This window comes from Scatophagus argus, chromosome 19 (genome assembly GCF_020382885.2).
Source record: "Scatophagus argus isolate fScaArg1 chromosome 19, fScaArg1.pri, whole genome shotgun sequence".
NCBI lineage: Eukaryota > Metazoa > Chordata > Actinopteri > Scatophagidae > Scatophagus > Scatophagus argus.
In genome coordinates, this window is record NC_058511.1 from 15210588 (window position 1) to 15225504 (window position 14917).

At 39.6% G+C, this 14917-nt stretch overlaps 1 protein-coding gene across 1 annotated transcript in view; it reads right to left on the reverse strand.

Moving 5' to 3' along the window:
- cnih3 (cornichon family AMPA receptor auxiliary protein 3) overlaps window positions 1-14917 on the reverse strand; it is a 66591-nt gene that overhangs the window by 37591 nt on the left and 14083 nt on the right. Inside the window, exons 2-3 of the mRNA XM_046373843.1 lie at window positions 14684-14752; window positions 4060-4107 (exon numbers count right to left, since the gene is read on the reverse strand). Coding sequence (XP_046229799.1) covers window positions 4060-4107; window positions 14684-14752 — 117 coding nt within the window. The remainder of the gene's footprint in view (window positions 1-4059; window positions 4108-14683; window positions 14753-14917) is intronic.

The window sequence follows — 14917 nt, forward strand, 5'->3', positions numbered from 1 at the left end:
ACACACAAACACATCATAAACACAGCTGCACTGAGGCAACTGGGCTGCAACAGTGGACCCAAAGATGTGCACTTTCACTAACACACAGGCATGTCAAAATGTGCACAATACACACACACACACACACACACACACGGAAAAGCAGAGATCACAGCTCAGCACAGTGCCTCTCAATTTCTGACTCCTCTTTTATCTCTTTCCAATGTGAGGAGGGACACACACGCAGAGCCATAGAGAAAGAGGGGAAGGGGGGGTATGAAAAGGACACACAGAGCCACAAAATCTCTCCTGTGTCTTCCATTATGCACTTGGTGTCATATTTTGCAACCAAACACACCAAATAGAATTAATATGGTAATGTAATTATTTGATCGTGTGAGCACAAGTTTTAAGTTACAGAAGAGATGTAAGGTTGTTCAGAAGCTTTAACAGTAGAACTTCATAGACATAGACAGTGTGACACTGTCACAGGCAGGACTTCCTCATTATAAATTCCAATCATAAAACAAAATAACAGCAAATGATTTTGTTAAGGCAGACAGCCTTTAATAGTAACATACACTCACTGGCCAGTTTATTAGGTACCCCTGTACAATCTAATGCCATCCAAATAAAGGTGTGAGCAAAAGATGAAAATTCCAACACTTCATAGAAGTAAAAACTATGGTAACACTGTTGTTTTAGATGATGTTAAATTGTTCACATGTACGCAATAAAGCGCCAGTTAGTGCAGACACAATGTAAAGACTGAGGTACAGGATGGTTAGAGAGATAGGTGCATGCAGATAATATCAGGAATCTAGTCTAATTTGCATTAAAGCAAGTCTGTAATTGACATGAGGACATGCAATAGGAGTGAAACCAGAGACATACAAAATAATATCATCTACATAAAAACATGCATTAAATCACTGATTGAGGAGAGTGATATAAATAGTAGTGGACCAAGAATTGACTCCTCTGGCACTCTGTTACTGCCACACAGTAGTAACATGGTGAGAGGGTTTGATAGAAATATCAGTCACAACAGTTTGGGTTTTCCCTAAAATGTAAGCTTATGAACAAAAGCACCGACCAAAACATTTAAAAACTAAAAAAACCTAATTTCTCCAGAGGCTGCTTCCCTCTCTCTACAACATCTCATTAAGCTGGTTTCCCACAGGGATATTAAAGGATATTTTAAAAGTCAGTGATTTCGTAATCACCTGGTGACAAGAGTGAAAGGCAGCCAAAGTTGAGTTTTGAAGACAGCATGGCAGCAATTCTAAGAAATACCCTTGGCATCTCATCCTTAGTCACCTACTCATTACTACACTTAGGAAGGTGTAGAGAGAAGGGAGAAAAAAAGAGTAGTGGAGAAACATGTTGAGAGAGAGAGGGAGAGAGAGGAAAAGCAGCTGGAAAGGTCCAAAAATGAAAGGAAGGGAGAAAACTAATGAGTACACTCAGGTTTGCTCGGTTGCTGTGACAACACACCGGCTCATTGCTTCAAGCCACAAAACTGCATATCCAATGAACACACAGACACACATGGCTAAGAGTACAGAACACAGTATGTCCCCTCAAGCGATTGTCCTCTGCAGGGGTTCTCAGGCAATCGAAGGCCATCAGAACACAACACACTCTATTGAGAACAAAAATGGCAGGTGTCCATATGCCTGCATGCATATGTGTATCTGCAGTGAAAACTATCAAATAGTTGTGCCAATGTAAAGAAACATAGCCAGGGCTTTCAACCAAATCAATCAGGACCACCGTGTTGTGACTGTGCCAGTTGGAGTGAGCTGAATAGTTTAAACAGGGGAAGGAAGAGCTCTAGAGAAAGGAGAAAAAAACCTTCACAATGCAGCAGATCCTCCTGCATCAGGACCTCAGGCGTCCAAACTGACAGGCACGGTATGCAACAGAGTCGAAATATAGCTCGTAAATTGTGTGTGAAGTTCGCCAACTGTGAATAGATGTAGAAATTTGACTGGTTGTAGGAAAAAGGAAATCATCACTTGAGGCACTTGGCAGGGATGTCCTCTCTTTCTGCTTGTCTTTGATTGAGTCCTTGAGCCACTATATAATGCTGTTTGTCAATCACCTCATACTTTGAGGTAGGCTTAAACAATATGATGACATATATACTGTGAGATGATAGACATTTCTTTTGCTAAAAGTAGATATCAGTGGTTGTATGAGGCCTTTGAGGGCCGAGCTGTATATTAAAGAGCAGGCTGTATCAAGATTTTTTTTTGCATCAATGGGATTAAGCATCTTGATTCCTAAGTTATTTTCAATCACTCCAAGAGAAATAACAATTATATCTGGTTATTTTACAATGTTTTTCTCAGATGAATTTAGTCATCCCACTATGGGTTCTTCTTGCCTCACAATATTCAACAGGCTTTTAAAACATGCTAAATAATGTCAGTATGCTGGCACAGGCCAGTATTCATCATTAAGGTGATAGAAGTCTGTTCTTCGATGAAGCTCAGTTCAGGTCACTATAACAGATTTGTTGGCATGCAGAAACTGCTCAAAGCGCAAAGACAAATCCAATTAATTGCCCGAGTGCCAGATCATTGATCATTCAACCAGTTAATCATTCGCCGTGACTCACCTCACACTGAACATCACAACAAGTGACCTGACATTGTGCCTTATTACAAAAATTAGTCAGGTGTAACTGGTTCAGGCTTAAAATCATGCTTAAAGAGTCTGTCTAGCTTTCATTCCACCGGTTCTACAAACCTACAGATATCAAAACCTTGACAATACCGTACAGTATTATAATACAGCCAATATAATGTCAGATTTGTGAGGATAACGTTGGTTTTATGACTGATAATTGTGCACAGATAGTGCAGCTAATGTACTTGTAGAAACTGAAACTGCAAGTCTGTGTCTCAGCAAAAATCAATATACTTTATATTGCAAGTAGCAGCTCAGATTTAACAATATATTGATTTCATCACAAGTCTTATATCCGTGGAAACAAATATTGATTTGAATGGCATGTATTAAGATTTAGATTGGATGGTGTTCTACTTCAAGCAGTTGCTTGATGACATTGTGGTGTCACATCTGCAGCTACCTCCAATGATCCTGCACAATAGGTCATAGCTGCAAGGCCACTGCATCTGGAAATGTGTGCATGTGTGTGTTCATGCACTGTATGTTGCTTTGTGTGTGTTTGTGCATGCATAAGCACTGTAGGGAGGAAGTCCTCCCCAGGGGACAGTGGAAGGCCTGGGGGCTCAAGTTGACAACACTGATAACCAAGATCAGCTGTTCAACCAATGAACCTCCAGCATGAGCAGACACACACACACACACACACTTGTACACACACCACATCACAAGCATGAGACATGGAGGCACAGTATGAGTTTCAAAGAGGTGGACAGAGAAGCAGATGTCCCACTGAAGCTGGGAGGAGGCCTCTTCTCATCCTCATATTGAGTCCTCGAGGCAAACTCTCTCTCTACACACACACACACACGCACACGCACACACACACAGCATGGCTCTGCAGAACACAGCACAGCACAGAACCTCTCAATCTCTGTCTCCCCTTTGAAGTTGGTTCAACATGAGGCAAGAAGACAAAGGAAGCATCACTGTGCAAATCAAAAATTCATTAAAAACTGAACTACTGAAAGTAGACCTGCAGAATACTGATATGCAGCTCTGAAAACTCAAAGAGTTCAAAAATCAAGCAGTCAATTACCAAACAGAAGCCTATCATTTCAAATAGGTGTTTAAGAACTTGTGAAAAATGCTGCTAGGGGTAAGTTGATATTTAGAAAGTATAGATACCATAATCTAGTTTGCATGTTTGACAGATCAAAAACATGATTAATACACAACTGTCAGATTCCAGGAGAGAGTAAGGCGTCATCTGTAAAATATTCTGAATTTTCGTTGAAAGAACGTTTTTTTCCTCCACTTCATTTTATGCACGTTCCCATCAGAGTACACGTTGTTCCATCAGTAATATTTATGAGCCAGTCAGCAATCTTGATCAGAACCTGAACGACACAAACAGAATGTGATTTGTCCCTCTCTGCTTACCTTCCTCAGCAGGTTGCAGATCCTCTCGATGTTCCGCAGTCTCTCCCTCTGTGAGGAGTCAAACAGAAAAAAGGTAAGTTTATAATGTTCTAGGTTTCATTTTGTTATTGGTGGCTCAGTCAGTTGAAATATACTATATTACAAAAATCAATGAAGCTGCTTAAGTAAACATTAAATATATTGTCTTTGCACTGTTTTTAATTGAGTATATGTCAAAAAATGATTAGCAAATGATAACATGCTCTAGGACATGTCCCCACTCTCGATATCTGAGAATCAACATGGGAGTCAGTTCAAGCCTGTTCCACTTTAATACGGTGTAAGAAAATATTGGTACACTCGAGTTTCAAGCAAAGAAAAAAAAAGAAAAATCAATAATCTGGGGTCCACCGTTAATTTTTAGATTCGGCCTTAGGGCATTCCTAAACTTGATTAATTAATTTATTAATTAATTAATAGTTTACATGCTAAGATTAGTGGCTGTGGTTCATTTTGTGCTGTGTTTAAATCGCTGACAGCTGGATAGCAGTGCGTCTATCTTTAGCCTTTTGATGCTTTCAACCCAAGATGACGTAAAGTGAGACAGGAAGAAATGAGCACAAAAACACAGAAGCGATGCTATGAAACAATATATTACTCTCCTTACAGTGTCACAACATATCACAATATATTTCAGTGCTAAATCTTGTAGCATGATCCTGCATATTTTACTGCCCGTTTAATGGCCATGTTTCAAAATATGAACGTGCTGGCCAAAATGTTGAAGCAGAGAAGGACCACCTTGGGATCTCAGAGAGATTAGGAGAGTATGTCTCCATCAGGCACCATCAGGTGTTTATATAACTTACTGTTACTAATAATATACTGGAGCGTTCAAAGCTTGTGTAATAAGTCCTGAATTGCTTCAATCAGCACTCGCCACAATGCTGACTCTTACAGTCACTATTTCACCAAAGCTTTTAACATCACCATCAAATATTAACTTATTCATATGTAGATGCGATGTGGACTTGACTGGCAGCACTGTGTGTTCCACGGGGGGCCACGCAGAACTCTGGCTGCTTATAAATCATATATTGATCAGAGCGTTGTGCTTATTTTGACTTAGCTTTAGTTCGACTTAATCTCTGGTCCTCATAAACTGGCTGCACACGTCAACATCAGAAGCTCCATGGGAACAGTGAAGTATATAAAAAAATATTTACGCTCATACAGAACATCAAAGCCAGTGTGTCAGAAGCTGAACTAATATTTAATATTTAATATTAACGACACAAGGAAAACAGGATTAAGATGTCCTGAAATAATTGGAGTGAAATCTGCATCTACTGTGTACTGTTACTCCATACTCCATACTGTAATGCGTTTTTGGTGGCAACCTGTGCAATTTTTTATGTTCAGTGCTGATTTTGCAATGTGAAAGTGTGTGTGTGTGTGTGTGTGTGCGTGTGTGAGAGAGAGAAAGAGAAAATCACAGACAGAAGCAGGAGCTGGTGGGAGAAAGATAGGCTGAGACAGACAGAATGTACTGCGTATGTTTGTGTGTGGAGACAGTGAGAGCCCTCGTTATCCACACACACACACTCACTCATTCACAACTGTCTGCACACTGTATTTCAAACACAGTCACTGAAGAAATAGGAATTTCATTCATACAAGGGCTTAACTCGACTTTTAATTTTACTGCAGTTTGTTTAAAGTGTTAAAAACCAGTCCACAATATAGCTAAGTAGTGGTTACAGTTTTAAACAGGTAATTGTAACAGGCCATCTGTCTCAGGCAGGCTGGAATCAAAACAGCACTGTATTAAGCAACACAAATGAAGGCTAAATGAGGAACCTGCAGGGCCACACACTCTTGATTGACTGTTTGTGTTTGTTGTTGTATGTGGAATTAAAGATTACTTTCCTCTTTTGGATGAGTGAGTCACTGTGCCTTTTTTGGCAGCCACTAACACCTCCAGCACCACTCAGTTCTTTCTGTATCAGTCTATGTGTGTATGTATGCAGCTTAACACTTAGATATCAAGTTATTAAAAAAAAAAAAAGTTCACCATATTGGGAAAAGTGTGTGTTTGTTTTCTTTACCCAAACTGAGATTTGAAGATTGATACCTACCTCATGTCTGTTTGTTAAAGTTCTAGTTTGGAGGATTTAGTGGCATCTAGCAGTGCAGTGCCAACAGAACACAAAAAGCAAATCATTTTCCTCAGAGTTGTTGTACGACCTCTTTATAGTAAGGGTAGTGGTCTCTGTATCGTCTCCTAAAATATACAAAGATGAAGATGTAAACATGCATATTTGATTGCTATTTTTAAGAAGTGCAGACTGCTACAGAGGTCTCTCCTTGAAAATGTTTAATTTATACTTGTGCTCTAAATAATGAAACCAGAGGTTCCTGAGTAGGAGGCTGCAAACAAGTCTGAGGTAACACTGCTGTAACAACGGAGAGAGACAGAGAACAGAAAATACGCTATATAGACAAAAGTACTGGGCCCCATGACATTACACCAACAGGGACTCTGACACTACATTCTAAATACATAGACAGCTTTGCAGCTATAACAGCTTCCACTCTTCTGGGAAGGCTTTCCACAACATTTTGGAGTGTTTCTGTGGGAATTTTTTGCCCATTCATGCAACTGAGCATTTGTGAGGTCAGAAACTGACATAGAACCAAAAGGCCTGGCTCACAATCTCTGTTCCAGTTTATCCCAAAGCTGTTGTATGGTGTTGAGGTCAGGCCTCTGTGTGTTACCAGTCAAATTCTTCCACACCAAACTCACCCAACCATGTCTTTATGGACTTTGCTTTGCGCACTGGGGCACAGTCATGCTGGAACAGAAAAGGTCCTTCCCTAAACTGCTGCCACAAAGTTGGAAGCATAGCATTGTTCAAAATGTCTTGGTGTGCTAGAGCATTAAGATTTCCCTTCACTGGAAGTAAGGGCCCAAGCCCAACCCCTGAAAAACGACCCCATCCCAATACTTGTGCCCATATAGTGTAAGTGGGAGGTAGTATAAAAATGGGGGTGACCACTGAATCATTTTGTATCATTTATTCATTTCTTATGTCTGTGTGTATCTGTGTATGTGCATCTGTGTATCACAACTTTCACTCTCATCTCCCCAAAGCCCCTCATGGGACTTTACCTCATTTCACACAGAAGGAAGCGTGGGAAAAAAGCATAAGAATATATTGCACTGCCTTTAAACCTTTCATTATTTCAAATGTTTCAAAATACAAGGAGAAGCCATTTCAGCTGAGGGAAGTTTGACTTTGAAGTGCAGTGTAAGGCAGCAGCACAACGGGCAAAAAGGGAATCCATGATTGGGAGGAGGAACAGCAGAAAAGTCTGACCAGGGAAAGAATTTGTATTATTAGTGGCACATTACAGATTCCTGCCACATGTATGAGAAATCTTTCTTGATGTTCAAAATGCAGAATTTTAACCCTCCCTCTATCCTCAGTATGACCTCTCCTGCTCCACAGATATATACCCACATCCTTATACAGTATATTTATATACACTACATGAAGGCCTAGTCTGATGGCCAGTTATCTCCAATGTTTAAGTCCACTTCTGGCTGAGATCACACACCTCATCAAGGACCAGATCAGTTCACTCCTCTGTGACACCATCTCCGCTCTCCCTCATCTCCTGCCAGGTTTGAACGAGGACACGCATATATATTCCACTCATAGCAGTATTGTACGTGTGTGTTGTGTGTTGTGTGTTGGCGTACGAGTGTGCACGCACCCGCAACTGTCTACTCATTAGCAAGCAATTAGGCTGATGCCTCTTTGAAATGTTACTCAGCTCGAATTGGCTTGACAAGCAAGAGCAGTGCGGTATAAGTATAAACAAGAGTCAGGGGAAGGGAGGGGAGGTGGAGGGCGAGCTGGAGGTTTAAATACACCTGTATTTAAATAGGCAGAGCATTTAAGAGTAAATTCTTGATATTTCACTGGTGCAAAGTGTGTTTAAATGTTGACCCCCCCACAAATAAACTTATATGGGGGAGACAGGCGTGGAGTGGCAAGGGAGATGGAGTGATGGGAGTTAGCCATTTAAACAGTATGCAGCGGCTACAGAAGCTCCTGTCCTTGGTAGGACGTTAATGAAAATTCACATACATAAAACATCTGAATGAAAAAAAAAAAAAGACAACAGACTCTCTTTCCTTTATCTCCTTCCTCAGCTTTCACTCTGATTTTAGACTCAGATGATATTATCAGTGCTGCTAGCTATAGCTTCATCCTTTATAATAAATGTGTGTTGGTGAATATGTACTCTAAGGGCGCATCCTCATTGCAGAGTCTGCAGAATGTGCATGTGTGTAACACTCACACCAGCATCAAATGGCAATAGCATGGAAACCAAATAATAGACAAAAAGCACTGTGGGAAATGAAAAACTGAGAACTGAAATACACTATTGTGTCTGCATGTGAGTGAGTGATATGCTTGAAACTATATACAGCGAGTAGGTGTGTCATAACGTATCGAATACATGTGCATGCATCAACGTTAAGTGTGCTTTTTCACAGAGTGTTTACACCGTGTCTCACTATAAAATAGCACGCCAGTTAATTCACACATCCTTATGAAATATGTAGCGCTAGAAGCTTGGTGATGTGGTGGCTGTAGACTATTTAAAGAGCTAGCTGGTGGACAGTGTTGTGGGTAACTTGTCATCTGATGCTGACTATGTCATACACACATTAAAGTATGTTATATATGACACAATAAATATGTCAGGAAAGCTGCATATTAGGATTTCCTTTTACTTTGTGTCAGTGACGGCTTCACTGCAACTATATCCCTTGTCCGTATAGCTTTGTTTCAGGAAAGAAAAATAACACCCAATATGGCTTTTGATTGACATTGGCTAGGTAGCCAAATTAACACTACATTAACAGAGGGTTGACTACTAAGCTAACAACTCAAAGATTTATAAGCACAACACTCACCATTGACATTCAGCATGGACAATCTACTCCAACAAATGGGCATTTCTGCCTCAGTTATTGTAGTTACTGGCTTACCGACATGTGAAAACAGAATGCTTTTGACACGTCTGGTGAATAAGTTTTCAGAATCACAATCTCACGTTCACTACGTTAACATTATCGTCATACATCACAATAGCAGTATGCTCTCTAGTGGACAGAATGTATAACAACCACATACTGATAGTGGAATTGGCATTGCATAAGCCTTTGTATACGTGTATACATTGTACAGGTACATAATAAATATTAAGAATGTCCTACATTTGAGCATTACAAATTTTAATATGATTCAAATGTTAAAAATGATGAGGAATACATTTCAAATGGGATTACAGAGGAAGACTGACAGCACTAATGTAAGCCTAGACAGAGGAAAAACATTCGTAGATAGGAGCAGAGTTAGAAACATGGAAGGAATATTAAAGGTTTCAGATTTTTTCATCTCTATTTTAATACAAGACCCACATGCCATATGTACTGCACATTAACGGAGTTATGGCTCATTGTAATCCTTCCTCCTGCTCACACTGGCCATGAAGATGATGCATGAGGTGGGGACAGTGCTGGTACTTTGTAAAAACACATTTTAAAGTTCTGTCAAGCCTAATATGAGGTGGGTATCTCAATAAGTTATGCTCTGTCTTGTGTTTAATTAACTTTCTGTGTTTCCACTCAGAGTGTTTCTTGCAATGGTGGAATATGCTCTGACATTTTCATGTTGTGTTTGTCGCTTAGACAGAACAATAAACATACAAGAGACTGCAAGGACAAAGATATCCCCTCTGGCACTGCTGTAGCCTCATATTACAAACATTTTTGCAATAAACAAGGACTGAAAATTATATCCTCCACCATTTACAATGAGCAATGAAGGAGAGTGCCTCATGCCATTATGTTGTGTTTTAAAATAGACTTTAAAAACTCTGAGCCTATCATCTTCTGTTGCATGCAAATGTGAACTACAAAGGTATAGACACTTCAACAGCATTTGGTTTGTACAGGAATGACAATAGGAAGAAAACAACAATAAGAACTAATGCTTGTCCAAAAGTAGTTGAAGTGGCAGTGAAAATAAAAATACTGAGGAAAACAGCAGTTAAAATGGAAATGCTGAATAACGCTGAAGTCAATTTAAATGAAAAAGCTTTAAAAAGTTTAAATTTCTGGTGAAGCACAAGTAATAATAAAATTGAAAAAAAAAATAGCCATTTAGCCAACTGGGAACTGAAAACTGGATCTGAAGTGTCAGCTTAAGTGCATTCTGAACATTGACATGAGAAACAGTAAAAAGGAAAAGAAAAACAGACACATGACCATACATATAGAAACACAGTTAAACTGGGGATTGAATAGTGAAATAATTTACCAGCCATCTGGCAGGTATGGCAATGCAGGCAATCACACACAATGACATAGTAAAAGTACACGCTTTCATACACATTCATCAAATGAATGAGCATATGAACTACCAAAGAGTTTTTGAAACATCAACAACAAGAGCATCAGCTCCTCCAGCAACAGTAGCCCTACTTTTCTTGGAATCAATTTTGGAGGAAAGAAACAACTCCGCTCCATATTTTGTGGTAGATTCATTATAATGTATTATTTCCAGAACCCTGTGAAACTACAACTTGCCAATATCATGTGTGTCTGTGTGTGTATGTGTGCATATGGATGAATGGCTGGAAAGGGAAACAGTTAAGGTTTACAGGGGCTCAAATTTGACACAGAACAGACGAATTGCGTTGTGTGTTGGCATGTCTGTATGTGTATGTGTGTGTGTGTGTGTATGTATGTCCACACAATTTGAGGTTCCTCCCCAAGGGAGCAAGCTGACAGAAACTGCTAATTAGATTGCATGGTTTTAAGAAAGAGACGGCAATAGAAAGAGAGGAAGCTTGGCGGGAGACATTATGCAAGAGTTAGTGAGAGACGGCTTGTATGGATCATTTCTGGAAGTGAATGACATGAGAGAGGGAAGAAAAAATATGACTGGTTACTTTATACAGCACGAAGACATCATCCTGCTGTTTCAAAAAGGAATGGAAATCTCAAGTTTTCAAACTTTAGGCCTCTTTAATGGACAAAACATGATGAAGTGCCCTCTGAGGTGCCCTTAAAATGAACAAAATGCAACGTAGTGCCTGCTAAGGTGCTCTTCTATTGGAAAAAATGTGATGCAGTTCTGTATAGGATGCTGTGTATGGTAGAAAATTAGCTGGCCTCCAAGTTCCTCTAAATAGTTCTCTGTTTTGATTACAGAGGTGTAGTAGTTCTAACATCCGAGTCTGAGTTAACCTGGGTTTTTCATTGTTTCACCATGAATGGCACCCCACTACATACAGTTGGTTCCCTTTTTAGTTTTTTTTTTTTATCTATCCCTGAGTCCACTAATACCATTGAAGTATGAATGTTAACACAATGTAAAGGCTAGAAATTATCCAGGAAATGAGTAGCTAGCATGAGCAATAGCTTTCATGGCTAGAGGTATAAGACAGATTGTTTGACTGAAACTTCCACAGAAATGCCACAAAAAGCACATGAAAACTAAGGCCAGTAAGAACCAACAACATTGTGAGCAAGCTATGGAAATGAGTTTTCAATGTGTGAGTGGAAACTGAACAGCTCAAGGTAACATGTCTTAAATTGCAAATGACTGTTAGCCAATGATTTGCGAAAACAATGTAGACTGGAGTAAAAAGGGGGTAAGACATCCAGTGCTGATGCTTGACTATACAAAATTATGTTCTGCAATCTGAAGTGCACTAACTTGTCAGTCAACTAATGGCATGGAAAATGCAATAATTCTCTCACCTACCTATCTCCATATGGCTTTAGGAAAAGCTCATTACTGGAACCTTGACTGATTGTTGCAGACACAGCTCACATGCTCACAAGTAGCACAGTTGCTTCAGGCTGCATACAAATAACTCGACTTTAGATTTTTAAATTGCACTCAGTACATACACCAAAATCCAATTTCGCATGCGGGTGATATGCAATTCTGTGGAAAATAGATGTTTCAAAATAACACACATAAATGCATGTCCAGCCAGGTTAGAGGTCAAACAAGACTTTTACCCAGATGTTTGTAACAGCGAAAGTCAATGTTGAATTTGGCTTGTTAGGTCATTATGTAGCTTATGCTACACCAAACCATAGTGTTTTCGTAAACTTAACCAAGCTGCAACCATTTCCAAACATTACAGTGACAATACAGGTCATCTGACTATGCTTCTGTTCTCCACTGAAGTAAACTGAGAAGGCATATCACCTGCAAGTAAAGTAAGACTTCAGCGTATGCACTGCACACAAGAGATGTGCTTCACCTTCATTTGTAAGAACAGAGCTGTCTGTGAGGTGCATGTGGCGTCTGAAACGCACAGAAAATAAAATGCTGATCAAAAGTAGCACAGCAAGAGAACAAGACCATTCACTGTGACTAAGAAGCCTTCACTAGTCTTTCTTTATTAAGGATAATCTGTTAAGGATAAAACTACATTGATGATTTCTAGCAGCAACGTCTCCCTGCTATTAGTCTTTGTGCTATGTTAACCACACACTGCACAGATCTGTGCGTAATGCACAGGCATGAGATGAGATTTTCTCATCTTACTTTAGGAACGGGAGCGAGTGTTAAGTCTCCTTTAAATCTGTGGTTGCTTTATACATGACTCAAGTGACTCTAAATACGTCAAAGTACATTTCCATCACTAGCCAAAAAAACAAATTCTATTAATAATAATTAGTTCTCCCAAATTCACAAACTTTCTATGGTTTAAAGAGTTTGTGGGAACCAAGACAAGACAAACTTGAAACTGACACAAACGCTTGGTTACAATTGTAAGAATGCACTGAATTGCAATGAATGTATTTGAGAGAAAAAACACGTATTTCAAGGCCACATTTTTATTTAGAAAGAGAGAGCATTGATGCTACCAGAATGGGAAGGATCGGTTCAAGAAACATGGGGGAGTGAGGGAAAGAAAGGAAAAGCAAGAGAAAATTGGATGGAACCTTTTGTACCCATTCCCCCAGGATTCTTTGATATGTTCTGCATTGCATAATGATATGCAAATATGACAAAATATGAAAGTGGTACTGAGAAGGGAAATCTGGTCTAATGCACTGTTTTCAGAGTCTTGAAAATGCCTTTCACGCAGAGCAATTCTTTTCATTTGCAGAGAAATCCTCATTCATCTCTTCCACTTCTTCACCCACTTTGCAGTTTTTTACTCAGTTGGTTTCCTTCTACAACTTTTCTTCTGTCTATCTTCCACTCATCCCCAAGGATATGCAGAAGTCAATACTTGAGAGAAGCTGTACAGTCCAGAGCTCTTAAGTCAAAGTCACCTCCAAACTAACTGCTTGTGCTGTACTGTACTACCATGCATTATTAAGAGCCAACTATTGTAGTAAAAGCCCAAGACTCAAGGGAAAAGGATTTAGAGGGCTGGGATCCCTCCTAAAACAACTACTAGAGGCAGCTTTCTCATGCTTGCCAAAGCTAATGTACATTTTTCTCCACAACTTGTCCTGATTGCTGCAGTGGCAATTTTGAGAAGCGATGAGGCAGAAAATATTTGCCTTGTTTCTTTACTGTGAGGCTTTTTGAGAGAGAGAAGGTTGTGAGGTGTGAGATGAGAGATGAGATTGGGGTGAGGGGGGGGAGAACCTGATTTGTGAAACCTGTGAAAAACACCGTTAACTGACCAAAGTTCAAAGAGATCCACAGTCGCCTACCTACTTTATATTTACTTTTAAAGGTAAAAATACATTAAAACAGACCAACACTGTTTGAAGCACAGAATTTATTTGATATTAACTGCACATCTGATTTGTTTACCAGACAGCCTGGGCGAAGTGAGGATGTATGTATAATCCAGTGTATTAACCTGTGAATTGACTACTGTTAAAACATAATATTCTGTAAGCTAAAATAAATAACTGTTCCTATTTAAATACCAAACTGAATACACAGTATCACTAAAAGTCCAAATCCCAGCATTAGCCTGAAACAGCCTTTAAATGATATCAGTGATAAACTGAAGTGAATGGTGGGTATGAGCCACAGAGAATCTGCTGGCACCTTTCAAGGTGACACAAAAGGTCATTCACTGGTTCAACTCCCTACATCAGACTGTGGGCTGACACCACACATGGACTATCGTTTGTTTTTGAAAACCGTTGTCTTTGGTATCTTTTTTTTTTCGTTTGGCTTCAAGGATTTGTTCACAAAAGATGATTCATTCATACTTGATGTTTTGGCGTGGAGCACCGTAATAGTTGTGCTTTTGGGCCAGGAATTGAAGAGAGGATGTCAGGCAAAACTAGTATGTTTGGCAGCTGCTTGATTTAAAATTAATGGAGAAAGAGAGAGGAGAGAAAATACAGGAATGTAGACCGGAGAGGACGGGGACACAGAGAGTGTAACAAGAAAGAAGAGAGAATCTCCTCCTGTAGTGTGCACTATGTGCGTGCCCCTCAGCAAAGAAAATGTAAAATGTTTTTCCTATGTGCTAACTACTGTGAAACACACATAAACACTAAGACAGTAATCTAAACAAACATGAATGAGTATGAATAAATGAGTGGGGAGAACAAACCTACCGCATGGAGTGGATTGCCCTGATCAATCGGCACCTTGAAGTCAGCCTGGAGCTCATCAAAAGCTGTTATCTGCGAGAGAGAGAGAGAGAGGAAAAGAAGAGATGATAATGTAATCAGTAAAACTGGAATGACACTTCTCACTATGAAAGCACCTCATCATTGCCACCAACCTACTGTGTGTCTTGGTTGCAGAAAACCATGTTGTTACTACAGTGGATCTCAACCTGTATGGCA